This window comes from Canis lupus, chromosome 19, assembly GCF_011100685.1.
Source record: "Canis lupus familiaris isolate Mischka breed German Shepherd chromosome 19, alternate assembly UU_Cfam_GSD_1.0, whole genome shotgun sequence".
Lineage (NCBI taxonomy): Eukaryota > Metazoa > Chordata > Mammalia > Carnivora > Canidae > Canis > Canis lupus.
Window position 1 is genome coordinate 32087723 of NC_049240.1, and position 21197 is coordinate 32108919.

A 21197-nucleotide genomic window follows, 5' to 3' on the forward strand; every position below is an offset into this window, starting at 1 on the left:
GTAGCTGAGCCTGGGGCAGAGGAGGAGCTGATAGCAAGGGTGTTGTGGAGCAGATGGTACCCACTGAGTATTGAAGGATGCCTGCTTGGTGATGCAAAGAGGTGCAGGACAGAGGGAGTTTGGGGAAAGCTGGAGGCAGAAGGGTATGGCCGAGGCTTGGAAACAGAGTGGTATGTGTGGGAAACTATGGGCTGTATTTGATGCTGGAGTGATATATGGAAGGTAGATTGTGGTTGTGACAGATAGCATCAAGAGGAGGGAGGGACTGGGTATGGAGGGCCTTTGTGCCCTCTTAGACAAGATTAGACTCATCCTGGGTGTGTGACCTACTTCTGGGACCTCTGACTACTGCATGCATTTGAGATTTATTGGTATCCCTTACTGCATGTCAGTTGCATAACTAAGTTTCTCGCTGTCTCTATCCTTGATAGTATTGAGAAGTTCTGTGTTGTTTGCTTTTGTTCTGTTATCCCTTCTAAAAATGGCTTAATTTAAAAAAATAACTTTTTGTTGATGCATAACACACCAGAGAAGCACAATTGTAAGTATACAGGGAAACAGAGTAACCTAAAAATGCTTACTCATTATTAACACATCAATCAATACTAAAAATATAAAACAGATGAGTCTTTTCTATTTCTACCATTCAGAGATAGCCACTGTCAATATTTTGGTAAATGCTACTCTGGACCTCTCTGTGTGCTCATGGAGGTACTACATCCCTGGGGTTTTCTGTCTTGTGTTTTCATTCACTAATGTGTCCTAGCCATCTTTCAAAGTAGTATCTATGGATCCGTATTGCCTTTTAATGGCAGAAGAGGATTTTATCTTATGGTGACCGTGTGACAGAGTTTACTTAACCATTTTTTCGTTGATGGGCATCTAGATGGATTCTAATTTTTGTTAACTATTAGAAACACTTCAGTGAAAACCAAGTTCCTTGAATGTACATGTTTGTGTGCTTTTCTTAAAATGTTTTTATTGTGAGAAATTTTAAACATATAAAAAATCGAATAGTATGATGAGGTCCCATATATGCCCAGCTTAAGGAGTTAATAATGTTATACCATTCTTTCTTTTAATCTGTGCTCTCATACTGTTCTTCCTCTGCTAGGGCATTTGAAAGCAAGTAATTTATACCATTTCACTTATATATGCCTTACTCTTCTAAGACAAGAACTCAAAAACATAATAAAATCGAATAAAAAGAACTAATAGTTACTAATATCTAATATTATGAAATCAGAATCCATCTAAAATGATGCTTTGGTTGATCTCTTTAAGTCTCTTTTAATTTATAATCTTCTTCCCCTTCTTTATTTCTTGTGTTACTTATTTATTGAAAAAACAAGTCATTTACTGAGCAGAATTTTCCAGTCTGAACTTGGCTACTGGCCTCTCTGGTGTCATTTGACATGTTCTTCCACACGTCGTCATAGCCCATAAACTGGGGATTAGATCTGGAGACTTGCATCATTTCATAAGGTTGATGAGTAAGTTCATGGGCTATCAACTCCAGTGTATCTATTCTAACATTTCCTATCAGTCTTGTACCTAATGGTTTTGGCACCCCTTTACAATCTTTGCTTACATGTATGACTTCATTAGAATTTTCAAAATGATGATTTTTAGGAACTTTAAATTTTGAGATAATTGTAGATTCACATGCAGTTGCAAGAAATAGTGTAGAGGGCTCCTTTATGCCCTTCACCCAGTTTCCCCCAGTGGTAATCTCTTGCTTAAGTATAGTCCAGCATCACAACCAGGGAACTGACATTGATATAATCCACAGACAGTATACAGATTTTGCTAGTTCTATATGCACATGCAATTTTATCACCAGTATTGATAAATGTGGATTAATACTGCAGTCAAGAATCAGAGCATTTCTGAGGCACCTAGTTGGCTCAGGTGATTAAGTGTCTGACTCTTGATTTTGGTTCAGATCATGATTTTGTGATTGTGGGATTGAGCCCTGCATCAGGTTCTGTGCTCAGTGCAGAGTCTGCTTTAGATTCTCTCTTCCTCTCACTCCCTCTCTCTCTGTCTCTCAAATAAACAAAATCTTAGAAATGCTGTGATTCTTTTTCTTTTTTTTTAATCATAAGGCTCTCTCATGCTACCCTCTTAAAGGCATAGCCAATCCCTTCTCTCCTCTCCTAACCCTGGCAACACTAATCAGTTCTCCATTTCTATAATTTTGTCTTTCCAAGAATGACTTATAAATGGAATTATGCAGTATGATATTTTTGTGGTTGGCTTTTTTCATTCAGCTTGATTTCCTTGAGATCCATCAAGATTGTTGCATGTATTAATAGTTTATTCCTTTTTATTACTGAGTAATATTTCATGATATGGATATACTAGTTTATTTAAGCATTTACAAGTTGAAGAATGTTTGGGTTGTTTCCACTTTTGGGGTATTAAATATGAATATGTTATGAGCATTCATATTCAGGTTTCTGTGCAGACATAAGTATTCATTTTTCTGGCATAAATGCCCAATAGTGCAGTTGACGGGTTATATGCTTAATTTTGTAAGAAACTGCTATATTCTTTTCCAGAGTGGCTATACCATTTTACATTCCCACTAGCAATGAATAAGAAATCTAGTTTCTCTGCATCCTTACCAACTTTTGGTGTTATCACTACGTTTTATTTTAGCCATTCTGATAGGTATGTAAATCATGATTTTAAAATTCTGTCATTCTTTCTGTGCTTTTTGGCTATAATTCTTCTAGAAAAAAACAATAACTTTTCTTCATCGGCTGTTTGGTAACCTTAAAATAGTCTGTATAAGAAGAGCATAAAATATTTTATTATTTTTTTCATTTGTATGTCCCACTCCACCTTGTTAAATCAGTTTAAAAAAAAAATAAGTGCCCTGTTAGCTTCTTGAGTGACTAATTGGCCTTTTAAAAAGTATCATTATGAACTCTTGGATTTTTAAAATATTTGATATGACTATCTTCTCAGGGTAAGTTAATAGAAGAGAAACTGCCATGTAAAAGGGTGTGCAAACTAAAAATTTTAATTACCTCACTCCTCTCCAGAAAGGCCATACTCGTTTTAGGTTCTTAGCAATAGCATATAAAAATATTTTTCCATGTTCTTGCTGACACTGGTTTGGCCACTTTTTAAGCTTTTAAACATTTTACCAATCTGATGGCAAAATTGATATCTTACTATTTGCAGTTCTTCACTTACGAGTAAAGTTGATCAACTTTTCACATTATTGACTTTTTTTAAGATAGCCAATTACCTTTTTTAAAAAAGATTTTATTGATTTATTATATATAGAGAGGGCACAGACAGGGGGAAAGGCAGAGAGAGAGAGAGAGAGAGAGAGAGAAGCAGACTCCCTACTAAGCAGGGAGCCTTATGTGAGGCTTGATTCCAGGACCTGGAGATGATGATCTGAGCCAATGACAACACTTAAGCACCCAGGAACCCCTAAAGATAGCCAATTACCTTTAGCCATGTTTCTACTAAGGTACTGATTGATCTTTTCTTACATATTTTTGTTTTACCTATCAGCACTTTTCTGGATGGTTGCTGATTTTTATTCACTTAGGAATAGGCCTTTCTTACCTTAAGATTATAGAAATATGTACCCATTTTTCTGATGCCTCTCTGTGATTTTATAGTTAAATGTAAATATTTGTTCCACATATAATTTATTTTTGTATAAGGGATGAGATAAAGATATTTCTCTGAATATATGACCAGTTTTCTCAATGCCATGTATTAAATATTAAATTATCTTTTCCCCACTTTTATACCAAATTCCCTAATCTTGAGTCTGAGTTTCCTGTTGTGTTCCACTGATTTGCTAGTTTTTCCTGCTTCATTGTCACAGTTTGAATTACTACAGCTTAATTGTCCTTTAAAATTTTTATTGCTGACTTTAGTGAATGTATGAATCATACCAGCTTACTCATGTCTATTATATGTCTGGCTATTGCTTTATAATGTGTTTTAATAATTGGTGCTGCCTCGTTTTTTATGATTTTGCTGACTAAGCTCACAAATTTATTCTTCCAGATAGATTTTAGAAATATTTGTGACAGGTCCTCCAACGCACACTTTTACATTTTGATCAAGATTTTATTCAGTTTATAGATTAATTTAGAGGAGAATTGATTTCTTTACACTTTAAGCCTTCATAGTTAACAACATGGTCATGGTCATTTATTCAAGTCTTTTGTCCATCTTTGAATATATTTTATTAATTTCTTCCAAAGTTTTTATTGGTTTTGGCTTCTCTGTTGCTTCAGTAGGACGCCTTTTAAATTTGGCCAGATCCTTTTTTTTTCAGTAGGTTGAACTGCTGGGAAAATGTCACGTTTTATAATCTGTAATATTAGCTTTTTAAACTACCTCTTCAGTATGTCCACCTCCCTAAACTAACAAGCTGCAATTCCTTTTTCTAAAAGAAAAATATTTTATTTATTTGAGAGAGAGAGAATACAAGAGAGTGAGCACTAGTTGGGGGGTTAAGTGGGGGGTTGGGTGGGAGGCAGAGGGTGAAGCTGATGCATGGAGCCTGATGTGACTGGGGGCTTGATCCCAGGACCCTGAGATCAAGATCTGAGCTGAAGGCAGACCCTTAACAGACTGAGCCATCCAGGTGCCCCTACAAGCTGTAATTCCTGCAGTCCTTAAGACAGATCAAAAGATGGTTGCCGGGGATCCCTGGGTGGCGCAGCGGTTTGGCGCCTGCCTTTGGCCCAGGGCGCGATCCTGGAGACCCGGGATCGAATCCCACATCAGGCTCCCGGTGCATGGAGCCTGCTTCTCCCTCTGCCTGTGTCTCTGCCTCTCTCTCTCTCTCTGTGACTATCATAAATAAAAAAAAAAAAAAAAAAAATGGTTGCCTTCTGACAGTAGCTATAATTCTTTAGGGACTAAGTATGAATTATAACAAATTTCTGATGAAGATGACAATGCATTGCTGACCAAAATTAGATATTAAAGCAAATTCAAACTTTCAACTATTTATGACATTTGGGCAGCTTTTCATTAAGTGAAAGGAACAAACCTCTCATTAAAAAAGTTTCATTAGGCAGGCATGTGCCAGTCTGCCCGGCTTCTTAGACCATTTTTATGACTTATTTATTGCACCTGAGAATCTAGCATCTTCTCCTGCCTACATGAGCTGTTCCCAAGTTGACTGTTGCTAAAAGCGGCTACTATTAATTGAGATTCTATATGAAGTCCAAATATGTGTTGCAGCAAACACGTGGAGTTGATTTTGAGGTAGATCTGTTCATGTCTAAACTCTTTAGGGACTTGGACTACACTATAGGCTTCCTGGCATGTGTGGTTGGATGTGTGTACCTATGTTTTGGAGGGCTTCTTTGTTGTTGTGGGAGCTCGATGACAGGAGGAAGAAGTCATGATTTCAGTTAACACTGCTTCTAAAATCTTTTACACTATGCCTTTTTCAAGAACTATATTCAGTACTTCAATATATTTTATATCATAATTTTGTAGATGTCTGCTGAACTGCTTTTTAGTAGATTCTAGGATCAGAATTTTTTAAGAGATTTTATTTATTTATTCAGGAGAGATGCAGAAGGAGAGGCAGAGACATAGGCAGAGGGAGAAGCAAGCTCCCCAAGGGGAGTCCGATGTGGGACTTGATCCTGGAAATCTGGGATCATGACCTGAGCCAAAGGCAGAAGGTCAACCACTGAGCCCTCCAGGTGTCCCTAGGATCAGAATTTTGGGGGAGCATCATAATCCAGATTTAGGAAGAAATAGTGTCATAGCTAATACTGGAATTATCTATTCCAATTATTAATTTGAGGTCATTAAGCACTAAGCGTGATTATAAGGTGAACCCTTACCTAATATTTTAGAGGGAGAAAATAATTTTCAGTTTATTAAGAACCATTCATTTAAATACAATATAAATAATTTTTAATACAGTATAAATTATAATTATAAATTTATGCATTTAGACAGTTTGAACCTTTGCTTTTCACACATAATGTGCTATATATTCTTTGAAATATTATATAGCATTATAGCATTATATAAGCATTGTATGATACAGAGAGACTTTCTAGGCCAAATTAGTGTGGCTTTTTTGTGTATATTATGAAATAGTTCAGACACACTAAAAGCCACAAAGAATAATACACTATCCATATACCTAACGTCTTGCTCAAGATATGAAATTCTACCGATATAATTGGCCCTTGTACTTCTCTCTAATTGCATAATCCTTCCTTCACCTCAGAAATAATAATTGTCTCCTTTTATACATAATAAAAGCTATGTTTTTTAACTTTGTATAAGTGGTGAGATCTCTGACTCTTCTGCCACTTTTTTTTTCATTTGCCATAATATTTCTGAGATTCATTTTTGTTGATTATAGGTCCATTCATTTTTACTGCTTGTGTTCTTTCACTGTATGCCATAAGTTCCTTATCTCTTCTGTTGACAGAGATGTTGTTTTCACAGGGTTTTTTTTGCAATTAAGTGCTTTTCTTGTACACGTATTTCAGTTTCCCTAGGGTACCTTTGGGGATCCCTGGGTGGCGCAGCGGTTTGGCGCCTGCCTTTGGCCCAGGGCGTGATCCTGGAGACCCGGGATCGAATCCCACATCGGGCCCCCGGTGCATGGAGCCTGCTTCTCCCTCTGCCTGTGTCTCTGCGCCTCTCTCTCTCTCTCTGTCTGTGACTATCATAAATAAATAAAAATAATAAAAAAAAAACCTAGGGTACCTTTGAATGAAATTCCTGGATCAAAAGGTATCTGTTGGGGATGCCTACCTTCCCTGATTAAATTCTCATGGTTCTACACCCTTCTTTGCCAACACTAGGTACTATCAGATTTTTTTTTTTTTAGTTTGTTACTTCAGTGAGTGTTATGTCTCATAATTTTGAATTTCTCTGATTACTAGGGAGGTTGGATGTCCTTTCTTATGTGTAGCATTAGAGGTGTTTTTTCCCTAGTATAGTTGTATATTATGGCAGAAAATTATTTGTAAAGTTGAAGGTAGCATGAAGTACTTCTACTAGATAGGAATGTACCATAATCGTATCCTTAGAACATTGGCAACTTTGTAGATTTTTTGAGAGGAAATAATATGGCATGATTTTCCAATAGTACATTAGAGCATGGACTTGGGAATCAAACTGATGCTTGAAACCTGGCTGCATCATCTTTTTTTTTTTTTCCTGATTTTGTTTTGTTTTGTGTTTAGAGGGGATGGGAGGGGCAGACAAAGAAAGAGGGAGAGAATCTTAAGCAGGCTCTCCGCCCATAAAACCCTGACATCATGACCTAAGCCAAAATCGAGAGTTAGGATGCTTAATGGACTGAGCCACCCAGGCACCCTAGGCTCCATTGTTCATCCACATTATGACCTTAGACGATTTGTACAATCTCTCTGAGTCTGTTTCCTCACCTTTTTTTTTTTTTTAAGATTTTATTAAGTAATCTCTACACCTGACATGGGGCTTGAACTTAAAACTCCAAGATCAAGAGTTGCATACTCTACTGACTGATCCAATCAAGGCACACCTGTTTCTTCATCTGTAAGGTGAGTATAATACCTCGTGGTTTGGTGATAGAATGAAGGAAGATAACATAAACAGCGAGCACATAGCACTAGCATATGGTTTTAGGATGAAATAAATGTGCTTCTACAGTAGTGTGGAAGATGGATAATACCATGGCAGAAAATGAAGTTGACACTGAAATCTGGCACTATTTGTGAGTACAAAATGTGATCTGTTGATAATCTGTTGTTAGTTTACTCTAAGGCAAATGTACTCCAAATCAGGAACAAGCAAGAAGACACCTGGCATGGCAAATCCAGATGAGTCATGTCTATGCCATGTATCTGTGTTTGACAATCCCACATCTCCCCACACACAAACACCCACCCACACCACTTGTGTTCATCTTCTGGGCCCTGTCAGTTAGTTTCGTTTTTCTTTTCTTTTCTTTTCTTTGGATGTAGTTATGGTATTTTCTGTTGGGGGGGTCGTTTGTGGGGTGTTGAGTTTGGTGATTTGTAGTTCTGTTTTGCTTGATGTGTCTCTTTCTTTTTCTTTCTTTTTCTTTAGTTGTCTTTTTCGTTCTTTCTTTCTTTCTTTCTTTCTTTTCATTTCTTTTCTTTTCTTTCTTTCTTCTTTCTAAGATTTTATTTGTTTATTCATGAGAGACACAGAGAGAGAGGCAGAGACACAGGCAGAGGGAGAAGCAGGCTCCCTGCGGGGAGCTTGATTCAGGACTTGATCCCAGGACCCTGGGATCACCCCAGGATCACTCCCCAAAGAGGAACACTCAACCACTGAGCCACCTAGGCATCCCTGCCTTGTCAGTTTCATGCCAGTCAGGACATCAGTGACTGTGACAAGGCTGTCCAGGGTCACAGTGGATAGGTAGGAGTAACCTTGGGATCCTTGTGGGTGGAAATGTAGACTTTTAGATAATTGTGAATTGATGTTACTTAGACTCTTCTCATGTCCCTTGCCACAGGAATTTCTCCACATGGCTTCCAAAGAAGTGACCATTACAGTTCGCCTCATTCGTTCATTTGAGCATCGCAATTTCAAGCCTATAGTATATCATGGAGTTAATTTGGACCAAACTACAAAGGAATTTATAGTCTTTCTAAAGCAAGGTATGAGATGTCTTAGTCGTTTTGCTTTATTAGTATTTTGAAAAATGTAGATGACTATTACATTGATGGTAATCATTTATTTTTTTAGAATTTATTTATTTGAGAGAGACAGAGATAATGACAGAGCACAAGCCAGGAGGAGAGGGAAAAGCGGGCACCCCACTGAGCAGAGCACCTGCCTAGGGACTCAGTACCAGAACCTTGGGATTATGACCTGAGCCAAAGGCTGATGCTGATGGTAATCTTTTAAAAATACTCTGAAAGATGCTAATCTAGGTTCTCAGCCAGGTGCTATGTCAGCTCTTATTCTGGGCCTTGTTATCAGTTGGAAGTATCTTCCTGAGGCTCATTTAGCTTTGTGTGTGCCTTCCTTAGGAATTATTACCATCGTGTTTGGCTTCTCCCTTTTTTCCCTGCCTTTTTTTTTTTATTAAAGAAATATTTAGATTTGCTTCTAATGGGCTTATGTATTTGGAGGTTGATTAACAAGGGAATGCAATGTAGCTAACTGTATTACCTGGCTGAGTATACAGAGGACCTCACAAGAAGTACAGTAGGAAAGTGGCAGGTCTCTGTCTGTACAGCCAGAAAATCATGAGAGCTATTGGTCATTGTGATTATAGAAATAACAACCAGACCAACTGGTGGTAGTTTATCATTTTTAGCTTAAAATTCAATAGGCATGTAGTCAGCAAAGGCTTTTGATAAGACTTTGATGGGTTTCTAACCTCCATTTTTAATTATTGACATGTTCTAATCACCAGCATTTGATAAAACATCTAGAATGAGCTTTTATTATTTTAATTGAAATGTAATTTACATATGGTGTAATGTACAGATCATAGTTTTGACAAATATATCACTTTATTTTTTAAAAAAGATTTTATTTATTTGAGAGAGGGCAACAGAGCATGAGTAGGGGGAGGGGCAGAAGAAGAAGGAGAAGCAGACTCCCTGATGAGCCTGATTCAGGGCTCGATCCCAGGACCCTGGTATTACAGCCCAAGCTGAAGGCAGATGCTCAACCAGCTGAGCCACCCAGTCACACTACATGTATCACTTGATATGTCTTAATCTTTTCTTTTTTTCAACTTTGACAAAGTTTCAGACACAGAAAAGTTGCAAAAATAGGATAGAATTCCTGGATGCTCTTACACAGGTTCCTGAACTGTCAGTATTTTGTTACATTTATTTTAACCTGCCCCCCTACCTCTTTTTTCCCTTTTTCTCTCTTATTCTCTTTACCCCCTCATTGTTTTCTTTCTGAATTTAGAAGTACATTGCTGCCATGATTCTCCTTCCTTTCTAAATATTTAAGTGTTTATTTCCTAAAAGCAAGGAATTATCTTACCTAATTACAGTACAGTGATTAAAATCAGGAATTTAACATTGAAACAATATTATTACCTATTCTGTAGACCTTTTTGATATTATCATTATTCCAATAAGGCCTTTTGTAACCCCCCCCCCCAAAAAAAAAATTCCAAGGTCGCATGTTACATTCAGTTCCTTTAATCTGAAATGAATTTCTTTAATCTGGAGTCTTTATTTTGTGTTGGCAGTTTTGAACAGCACAGGTCAGATGTTTTGTAGAATGCAACTCAGGTAGATTTTTCTGTTTTCTCACAGTTAGATTTAGGTTAAATGTTTTGGCAGAGAAATCATAGCAGTGATGCTAACTTCTCTGTGCATCACCCCAGGAGGATCTACCACTCGCCAACTCTGTTACTGGCAAATGGTAACTTTCATCAGTTGGTGAAAGTGAGGTCTGTCAAGTTTCTCCACTGTAAATATTAATTGTAATGGACAAGTGATTTGTAGGAACATATCCTGAGACCATCCTGTAACTATCCAACTTACACCACCAGTTTAGCATTCTTTTATGATTCTTGCCTGGATACAATGATAATGATGATAATGGGCAAAATGGTAATTTTTCTTAATCTGTCATTGCTTCTGCATATGATACCTGTTTTCCTACACTAAGGAAGAGGTTTCACACCCCTATTCCCACCATCCCATGTATTTAATCATTTGTTCATAGCATTGTGGACTTGTGGATTCTTACTTTATTCAAAGGATTATAATTCTTTACTATCAAGATTTATTTGGATGCTCCAGTTATCCCTATTTTAGCCAGTGGTAGCCACTTTAATCTTTCCCCACGTCCTTCTATAACATGCCCCCATAATTCTTTGAGTGCTTCTTTATTTTTGGTACAAGATGTTCCAGACTTATTCTATTTGTTCCCTCCGTCAGCCTTGGGATCAGCTGTTTCTCTGAGGAACTCTGATTTCATTCCTGGAGAATGATCTTGGAAAACCAGTATCCTGATCTATATATATGCAATACAAATGTATATAGCTAAATTTTTAAAATGTGAATTCTTGACATTTTACTTTTTGATTGACTTTGTAAATTTCTAAACTCTTCTCTTTTATCTTCCCACCTACTCACCAACTTTGGGTGGTTTTACTTTACTCAGTATTACCTAAGTAAGGAGTAGGCAAGGTAGGAAACCTACACAGAAGATAGACCAGGCTTTACTTTGTAGTGACTGTAAAATATTTCATAAGAACAACATAATTACTCCTTAAAGTAACTATAAGCTGACATATGGAGCATATGTTGTTATTGCTATGTTCTTAATTATTAGGGGGAAATTGAGAGTTGGTACTAAGATATTGCCAATTACAGAGTGTCTTGCTTTTGAAAAGATAACACCAGAAGCATATTTGGATTTTGAAATAAAAACAAATCCCCATGTTTCTTTTTTTTTTTTTTTTTAAATTTTATTTATTTATGATACTCACAGAGAGAGAGAGAGAGAGGCAGAGACACAGGAAGAGGGAGAAGCAGGCTCCATGCACCGGGAGCCTGACGTGGGATTCGATCCCGGGTCTCCAGGATCGCGCCCTGGGCCAAAGGCAGGCGCCAAACCGCTGCGCCACCCAGGGATCCCCCCATGTTTCTTATTTTGAAATCTTTATGCATATTATGGATTATAGTGCTCTTAGTGTTGTGGTAGTAAGTGCCATGATGTCCTTGGTACAGTACAGGATAGGTTCTTCTCATAGTCCTTCAGAATGAAGTATAATCTTCAGGCTGCTGCAGTGGCAGGGGAAGATGTTACCTCCCCACACCACCACCACCACCTGGGTTACTGTGTTCTTCCCTTCCAGGGTACCATAGATGCCTTCTCTGTTAGAGTAGTTGTACGGATCACGGTTAGATGCTCAGCCCTGCCTGCCCACATCTTTCACCTGTGTTAGTAATAACATAACTCCTTGTTTCAATTGTGCATGTGGGAAATGTGTCCCACTGACTAAAAGGTGAACTTTTGGGGTGCAGACTCTTTTCATTTGTGGGCTCTGTGCCCAAGCCTATCTGATTAGAGGCACTGTGGAGCTTCTCTGAAAGGTTAGGGAGCCATATATCTACCTTTTATAATTTTGTACATAACAAAGACCAAAGAGTTTATTTCTGGCATTTTTTCAAGTAATAATAACAGCAAACATTACTGTATGTCTGGTACTTTACTGAAAACTTAAATTAGATGATCTCATTTCATCCTCACAGAATCCTTCTAAAGTAGGAACTGTTGTATCCCCATTTGACAGGTGAAGAAACTAAGGAACAGAGAGGTTAAGAAACTTGCCTGAAGTTACATGGCTAATAAAAGGCAAAGCTGCAATTCAACCCTGGCAGTTTAACTGTAACATGTACTCTTTTTTTTTTTAATTTAAATTCAGTTATCATATGGTGTATTATTTCAGGGGTAGAATTTAGTGATTTATCAGTTGCACACAATACCTAGTGCTCATTTCATCATGTGCCCTCCTAAATGCCCATCATCCAGTTACCCCACCCCCCACCTTCCTCCTCTCCAGCAACCCTCAGTTTGTTTCCTGGAGTTCAGAGTCTCTTACGGTTTGTCCCCGTCTGTTTTTATGTTATTTTATTTTTTCTTCCCTTCCCTTATGTTCATTTGTTTTGTTTCTTAAATTCCACATATATGTGAACTTGTATGGTATTTGTCTTTCTCTGACTGACTTCGCTTAGCATATGTACTGTTAAACACCACACTAAGTTGTCTCTCTTCTGTTCTGCCTCACTTACTGAAGTGGGATCTCCAAAGTAAATGGATTCACTCAGTGTCAGAAGAGTCGTTGCATTAAGTTCCCTTTGCTCTAGTGTTTTGAACACTGAAAGCTGAAAGCTGGAAGAGTGATTTGACACTGTGGCATAGTGAATTTTGCATACAGCCAGAAATGGTCATTGTGATGAGATCTTTTGGGGTTATTTTATTCTTTGAAGAGAGGGGTTATTTTAGATTCCTTCTTGCTTTTCTAACTGTTCTTCACCTTTTGCCATCCTTACTCTGGTCTCCTGTCATAACTGTCTGTTTCTCCCTTAGCAAAAGAACTTTGGTTAAATTGGATTCATTCTCTATTGAGAAGCACTGTTCTTCAACAACATGCTATTAAAACCTAAAGTTGTATAATAAATATAAACACATATTTATAAAAAGTATAAATATAAACATATAGGATTATTTATATGTAGGTTTATAAATATAATAAACCTGTTATTAACATATGGGGAATGGATGTTAATCAGATATTCTGATCACAGACGTACTGTATTACTACTACCTTACATAGATGGCTAATTTTCTAGATTTAGAATAGTGTACCAACCAATTATCTGGATAATATAAGACCTTTCACTTATTCTTTGATTTGAAAACATTTCAATATTTTGTAATCTTCCAGGTCTTGCTTCTGAACATAAAATCACTCCACTGGTGAAACAGAAAAAAAACCTAGAGGATTTGCCCAACCTACTAGTTCAGAACTCCTCTTTATCCCGCCTTACTCATGGTGGTATGTTGCTCTGTAAAGCCGCTGTTCCATTGGGTGACTCCTAGAAGAGTTAGGGTTTCTTTGTCTTCATATGTTTCTTTGTATCTGATGTTTCTGTCCAGTTTCCCATTTGTAACATTTTATATTACTACTCTGCTACATTTGTTGGAATGAATGAGCCAACATTGATGCCTCATTAACTAAAGTCCATGGTTTCTTATGGTCTCCTTAGTGTTTATCTAACATCTTTTTTGTGTTCCAGGATCTCTTCTAGAACTCCACACTACATTCAATTATCACATCGCCCTAGGTTCCTGGGGCATCTGCAGGTTCTTGTCACATCTAACCTGCTTGATGGCTTTCACAGTTTTAAGAAGCGCGGGTCAAGCCTTTTGTAGGACAGCCCCCTAGTGGAATTTGCTTGATACCTTTCTTGTCATTAGCCTGGGGTTATGGGTTTTTGAGAGGAAGGTCTTGAAGGTAGAATGTCACTTATTCCATCCTATCAGAGGTATGTGCTTTGTACATCATTATGATCGTTGCCATCAGATCATCTGGCTGTGGTGGTGTTAGGTGAAGTTACTCTCCCCTCTTTTCATATCACACTGTTTGGAATAACAGCTCAGACACAATTCAAGAGTGGGGAGTTATGTTCTCCCTCCTTAAGTGGGGTAATATCTATATCATTTATTTGGAATTTTTATGCAGGGGGGAATTTTATTTTGTTGTGTAAATTCTTCTGGCTTTGGCCCCTGAGAACTTTAGTTGTATTCTGTGCCCCTTTGACATATGCCATCTCTGTGTGTGTGTGTGTGTGTGTGTGTGTGTGTATTGAGTACTTAGTCACTTTCTGGTACTATAAGATGCTTCAGGCTCATTAAGTGTATTTCCTGTCCCAGTCCCAGAATCAGCCATTTCTCAAAGGAATTCTGGTTCCTGAAAGTCAGATCTGGGTGCTAGGGGTGCTCACTACTCCTAGTGTATTGTTCTTTAAAGCTCTCTCAGTTGAAAGAGTGAAGAAATGTATCAGCCTGTGTATATACACATATCTATCAGTATTTTCATGTCACCATCTGTATCTGTATGTTAAACATGTGTCCTTCCTGATATTTTCCAATCCATTCCAACATGTACCTCCTGGCTTCCACCCGTGCGCCCTTCCCCCACCCCACTGCCTCTTTGTATTCTCACTCCAAGAATGAGAATCTGGCTCCTGTCATCTGCCATCCATGGATTTAATTTTCGAATTCCCTTATCCATGGCTAGCAGTATCAGAGTTGTTAATCTGTATCCTTTGGGAAGCAACTTGTTATTAACTAGAGTACAGTGCTTCTGTGCAGTTCCTTTTGCCTCAGTCTTAAAAAAAAATCTCTTCATTGCTACAGTCACTGAGGTCAGCAGCTTTTCTTCCAGCATCTTCAGGAAATTTGTTTCATACATTTGCAATACTCCTGGATTCTCTTGTCACCATCTGCATTCTTTCCTGGGATCCTCTGTCCTCCTAAACGGTGGTTTGTTTGTTTGTTTTATACTTTGCATACATTGAAGTTCACTCTTTGTGCTATAAAAAGTTCTATGGGTTTCAACAAATGAATAATGTTGTGTAGCCACTATTACACTGTCATACAGAATAGTTTCACTGCCATGAAAATCCCCCATGCTTCACTTATTTATCCTCTCCTGCAAGCCCCAGGTAATCCCTGATCTCTTTACTGTCTCTAGTTTTACTTTTTCCAGGCTATCATGTGCTTGGATTTATGTAATACGTAGCCTTTGCAGACTGGTTTCTTTCAATTAGAAACATGTATTTAAGCTTCCACTGTGTCTTTTCATGGCACATTATATCATCTTAATTTCCTTTAATCTGAAACAGGCCCCATCTTTTGTGAATATGAAAGCCTTTTTTTCTTATTTTATAATTTTTCTGCAAATATATTTCACCATGTAAAGAAAAACAGTAACAATATGTTTTGGGGTTTATGTAAATAGATGACAGCACTAGCACAAAGGCTAGGAGGGAGAAATGGAAGCACAAGATTTTTTCACAATCTATAAAATGATACAGTATTGCTTGGAGATAGAACAATAAGTTAAAGATATTTACTGCGGACTTGAAAACAACCATGTGCATGCACAAACACATCACCTAAGAGTTATAGGTAATATGCCAACAAAAGAGTTAAAATGGAATCATAAATTGTCAAATAGGTCAATCCAAAGGGAGATAGAAGAGGAAATAACAGATGGACAGAACAAAACAGAACCCAGATAACAAAGTGGTAGATTTAAATTCAATCATATTAATAATCACAATAAATGTAAATGGTCTGAACACCCTAATTAAAAGACAGACCTATAACAGGAAGTTCTAAATTATATGTTGCCTATAAGAAATGCTCTTTAAGTATAAAGATAAAAATCAGTTAAAAGTAAAAGGATGAAAAAGTTTCACCATGCTAATACCAATCAAAAGAAAACTGGAGTGACTACAGTAACATCAGATAAAGTAGATTTCAGAGTAAAGTTTATTACTAGGGATAAAGACTATTATTTTATAATGGTAAGGCATCAATTAATCAAGACAACATAATGATTCTAAATGCTTATGCACCTGACACAACACAACTTCAGAAATATGAGGTCAAAACGAATAACCTACAAAGAAAAATAGATGAATTTGCAATCACTGTGGGAGATTTCAGCATTGCTCCTTCAATAATTGATGGGACAAGTAGATAGAAAATCAGTAAGGGTACAGAAAACTTGAGTAATGCTATTGGACTAAATTGGCCCAAGTGACATTTATAGAACACTCCACCAAATAACAGAATATTCATTCCTCTCAAGTGCACACAGAACGTTTACCAAGAGACTATATTTCAAGCTGTAAAATAAGTCATGACAAATGTAAAAGGATTAAAGTCCTACAGTGTATGTTTTCTGACAGTGGAGTTAGATTAGAAATCAATGACGAAAGAATCTCTGGAAAATTCTGAAATATTTGGAAACCAAATAGCATACTTCAAAATAACCTGTGAGAATATGAGAGACTCCTAACTCTGGGAAATGAACTAGGGGTTGTAGAAAGGGAGGTGGGCGGGGGGTGGGGGTGACTGGGTAACAGGCACTGAGGGGGGCACTTGATGGAATGAGCACTGGTGTTATTCTATATGTTGGCAAATTGAACACCAATAAAAAAATAAATTTATATAAAAAATAACCTGTGAGTAAAAGCAGAGATCAAAAGACAGGGTATTATGAATTGAATTAAGATGAATATACAACTTTTCAAAATTTGTGGGAAGCAGGTAAAATAGTACTTGGAGGAATATTTATAGGACTAGAAATGCCTAAATTAAAAAGATGAAAAGGTCTCAAATCACTTCAGCTTCTATGTTAAGAAATGAGAAAAAGGTAAGTAAATTAAATCCAAAGTAAGCAGAATAAAAGAAATAATACAGATTGGAGTAGAAAATAGGAAGCACAGAAAAAAATCAATAATCAACCAAAGTCGATTCTTTGAAATACATGAAACTGATAAAGCTTTAGCTGGAGTGATTGGGAAAAAAATGAGAGAAAACACAAGTTATCAGTATCAGCAGCAAGAGTTGTTGCACTACTACAGAATCTCTATAGATATTAAAAGAATAATAAAGGAATAAGTTAAACAACTTGATGCCAAAACAAAACAAAACAAAACAAAACTTGATGCCACAAATATGTTATCCCAGGAAAGTGGAGAAGTTCCTTGAAAGGCTCAAACTACCAAAGCCCACTAATAAGCAGATAACCTGAATAATACTGTATCTTAAAATGAACAACGGTTAAAACACATTTCCACACAGAAAACTCTAGTCCCAATTTTAGTCGCTGGTAAATTCTACTATATGCTGAAGGAAAAAAAGATTCCCAATTCCACAGAAACACTTGCATAAAGTTCCAGAGGAGGAAATATTTATCACTTGATTTTCTGAGGCTATCCTTACCCTGCTGTCAAAACCAGAGAATGTAATCAGAAAAAAAAAAAAAAAACCACTACCAACCAATATCTTTCACACAAAAGAGATAGAAAAAATTCATAACCAAAGTTTAGCAAATCAAATCAACAGTATTTAAAGAGGAATAATAAATTTATCTTAGGAATGCAAGGATGATTTACTATCAAAAAATCAATGTAAAAAAGGCAACAAAAAGCAGTCAATGAAAAAAAAAACAAAAAAAAAAGACAAAAAGCAGTCAATGTAATTCATTATATGCATAGATTAAGGGAGAAAAACCATATGAATATCTCAGTAGATAAAGACAAAATTCAGCATCCATTCCTGTTAGAAACTCTCAGCAAAGTAGGAATAGAAGGGAACTTATTCTACTGATTAAGGATATCTATGAAAAATGGGTCTCCAACATCATACTTAACGGTGGAAGTCTGAGTGTTTTCCTCCTCAGATTAGGAACCAGGCAGGGTTATCTGCTCATGATCACTTCTATTCAACACTGAGCTGGAAGTTCTAGCCAATCTGTTTAGGCAAGGAAAAGAAATAAAAGGCTTCGCTATTGGGAAGAAGTAAAATTGCCATTATTCACTGGTGACATGATTATCTATATAATAATCTATTATGATTTTGTTATGAATCTTATAAAAATCCTGCAGAGTCTATAAAAACACTACTAGAATAAGTGGAGCTTAAGCAGGTTGTAGGTACAAGACCGATACGCAAAAATCAATTGTTATTATTGATATATGGCTGGAAACTTACAAAAAACTTTTTGTAATAGCATCACAAAATATGAAATAGGATACATTTGCTAGAGGATACGACTTTTGCACCGAAGACTCTTAAAACATCAGTGAGGAGTCCAGACTGAACGAAAGACAATGATTTGATTTTTTTCAAATGTAGGCACCTCTGAGTGTGAGCCATTTCATGGAGCCCTCTGTTCTTACCTCGTGCCTTCACAGTGTTTCATTGTCTTGTTCAGGAACTATAAGTGGTAATAAATTAAACAGATCTAATTCCCCTTTCTAATGTTTCATTAACACTTCTTTGGCTCAGGAATTATAAGTGAGAAATACAAAAGGAGAAAATGAAACTTCTGTTTTCTGGCAAGCCTAAGCTAAGAGGTTTCAAGTGTCTGCCAGGTGGATCCTGGCTCTAGAGAGGTTTGCTTGGACCTACAGGGTTTTATTTTTTTTATTATTATTATTTTTTTACAGGGTTTTAAAAGTCAGAGAATTTCACCTAAAACCTCAGAGTTTTGTTTTTAGTGTTTTCATTTAAATGTTTAGGCAACCAATAAGAATGGCATGGCAACAGCCCCTTTAATAGGATGCATGCTCCCAGATTTCACAGCACCCCTCACCCCGTTTGACCTGTCTGCTCACTCAGGTCAATTGGCTGGCCCATGTGAATGTGTTTGGCTAAGAATCATTTTAGTTTTTTGTTTTATGTTTGAACATCTGTGCCTGGGACCAGCCCGCTGAGTCTGAGCCATTCATGCTGGACTGGGGGCTTCTATTGTGTAGCAGAAGAGCACCACACTAGTAAGACCTAGCCCTGGCTGTGAACATACCTTCGTTAAAGGTGTGACATGGAATATGTGCTCTCAAGAGTGGGGACTTGTCTTGGTAACTTCTTATTTACCTTGTCCCCAGAATGCTTGGTAGTAGGTATTTTAAATGCATGTAACATAAATGAATAAATGATATTTTAATTTTTGTATATATTCGGCCCTCTAAAAGGTAAATGTGCCTAGAAAAAAACACTCCCTAATTCCGATGTGTGGGTTTTGTCAAGTTTTCTTTATAAATAACACATGCATGCAGTTTTAAGGTCAGAACATAAAAGGAAATCAGTAAAAAAAAATCTCCTTCCCACTTCTCTTCTACCAGTACACCATGCTCTCCCCAACCCCAAGAATATAAAAACAAATACAAACATATATTCTTACTTTTCCCCTATTTTACTTGAAAGGTGGCTTACTTTAAAAATAATGGTCTGGGGAGTACCTGGGTGGCTCAGGTGGTTAAGCATCTGCCTTCAGCTCAGCTCATGATCCCAGGATTCTGGGAGCAAGCCCCACATCATGCTTCCTGATCAGCAGAGAGCCTGCTTCTCCCTTTCCCTCTGCCTGCTGCTTCTCCTGCTTGTGCCCTCACTTGCACACTCTGTCAAATAAATAAAATCCTTAAAAAAAATTGTCTGCCTTATGCTTTCTTTTATCTTTAACATATATTGAAGATCTCATTAATAGAGCATTTCCTTTGCATCTTTTTTTTTTTAGTTGAAAAATATATTTCCTTTTTGGGGCATATTATAATTTAATAAGTCTCCCCAGTGGAGGACATTTGGATTTTTATGAGCATTTGCTATTGTAAACAGTACTACAGTTAGTACCTTTGTATGTATGTCTTATTACACACAGGTGTGAGAGTGTGCAAAGTGTATCTCTGTGATCCATTCTTGAAGTGGAATTGCTAGATCGAAGGATATATGCATATGTAATTTTGATCTATATCAAATTGCCCTCTGCCATACACACCCTCTCAGGCATTTGAAATTCTATTTTAAAAAGAATATTTAATTTGTTTTTGTTTTCTTTTCTTTGAGGAGTTAGAGTAGTTACATTGTAGGTTATCTGAATTTTGGTAAGAGTAATAACATTTGTCTTGATCCTTGGTTTCTATACTGGCCTGACCAATTCTCAGATTCATATGCTAAATGAATGTCACCATATGGAAAATAGTATCTCACCCAGGAATGCTATGTATAGCAAATGCTATTGTATTTAATAAAATGACAATTCATTTAATAATGTGACTGAATTCTTAGTTCAACTAATAACAGCTCAGCATCTCCTCAATGCTTCCATTGTTTTAGATGACCTTTGGGTTTTGATGGCATGTTAGCTTCATTTTGTGTTCTGTCAAATTTTTGAAGTGGGCTTAGTCTGGAGATCTAGAAGAACATAAAAGACTATGCATATACCGCAAGTGTCTATATGAATATGATAAAAATAATATTTCTCTTACAGATATTCCTTTAAGGACCAGCCTGCCACCACCATTCAGAAATTATAAATATGGTAACTAATTTTACTTTTTAAAAACATATTAATATAATTTCACATTAGTTTCATGTTGATAGCAATTTGAATTGGGTTTTCAAAAATGAAGCTACTGGAATGCCTGGGTGGCTCAGTGATTGAGCTTTGCCTTCGGCTCAGGGCGTGATCCCGGAATCCCGGGATCAAGTCCTGTGTCCGGCTCCTTGCGTGGAGCGTGCTTCTCCCTCTGCCTGTGTCTCTGCCTCTCTCTCTTTCTCTGTCTCTCATGAATAAATAAATAAAAATAAAATCTTAAAAAAAATGAATCTACTATCTATAAATAAAAACCAACAGGAAAACTTATGTAGAAGTATAGGAATTCTGGTGTATCCCTGAAGTGAATTGTAATAGTATATGAAAGTGGCCTATTTGTGAGCAACAAATAACATGTTTGGCAAATGATGTCTAAAATGAATTTGTCAGGTAACCGGGAAAGGAAAATGATTTAAGACTAAGAATTAAGAGGTTAAACATTTTAAATATCACTAACTTGGGCACAGTATATAGTAATTTTGTTGTAGTAGTTGATTTAAAAAAATGCAGTAATTAGGCAGGTAGTTTGGTTTCATTATTTGATATAAAG

General features: G+C 36.9%; 1 protein-coding gene across 4 annotated transcripts in view; it reads left to right on the forward strand.

The window, feature by feature from the left end:
* Positions 1-21197, forward strand: part of C19H2orf76 (chromosome 19 C2orf76 homolog) — a 55062-nt gene that overhangs the window by 17859 nt on the left and 16006 nt on the right. For 2 of the 4 annotated variants that reach the window (XM_038564969.1, XM_038564970.1), the window contains 3 exons: positions 7440-7556; positions 8501-8645; positions 20543-20593. In XM_038564969.1, the coding sequence (XP_038420897.1) occupies positions 8513-8645; positions 20543-20593 (184 nt within the window). In that variant the 5' untranslated portion in view covers positions 7440-7556; positions 8501-8512. Of the gene's footprint in view, positions 1-7439; positions 7557-8500; positions 8646-20542; positions 20594-21197 lie in introns of those variants that run through there. The other 2 variants (XM_038564972.1, XM_038564973.1) reach the window with 1 other exon arrangement.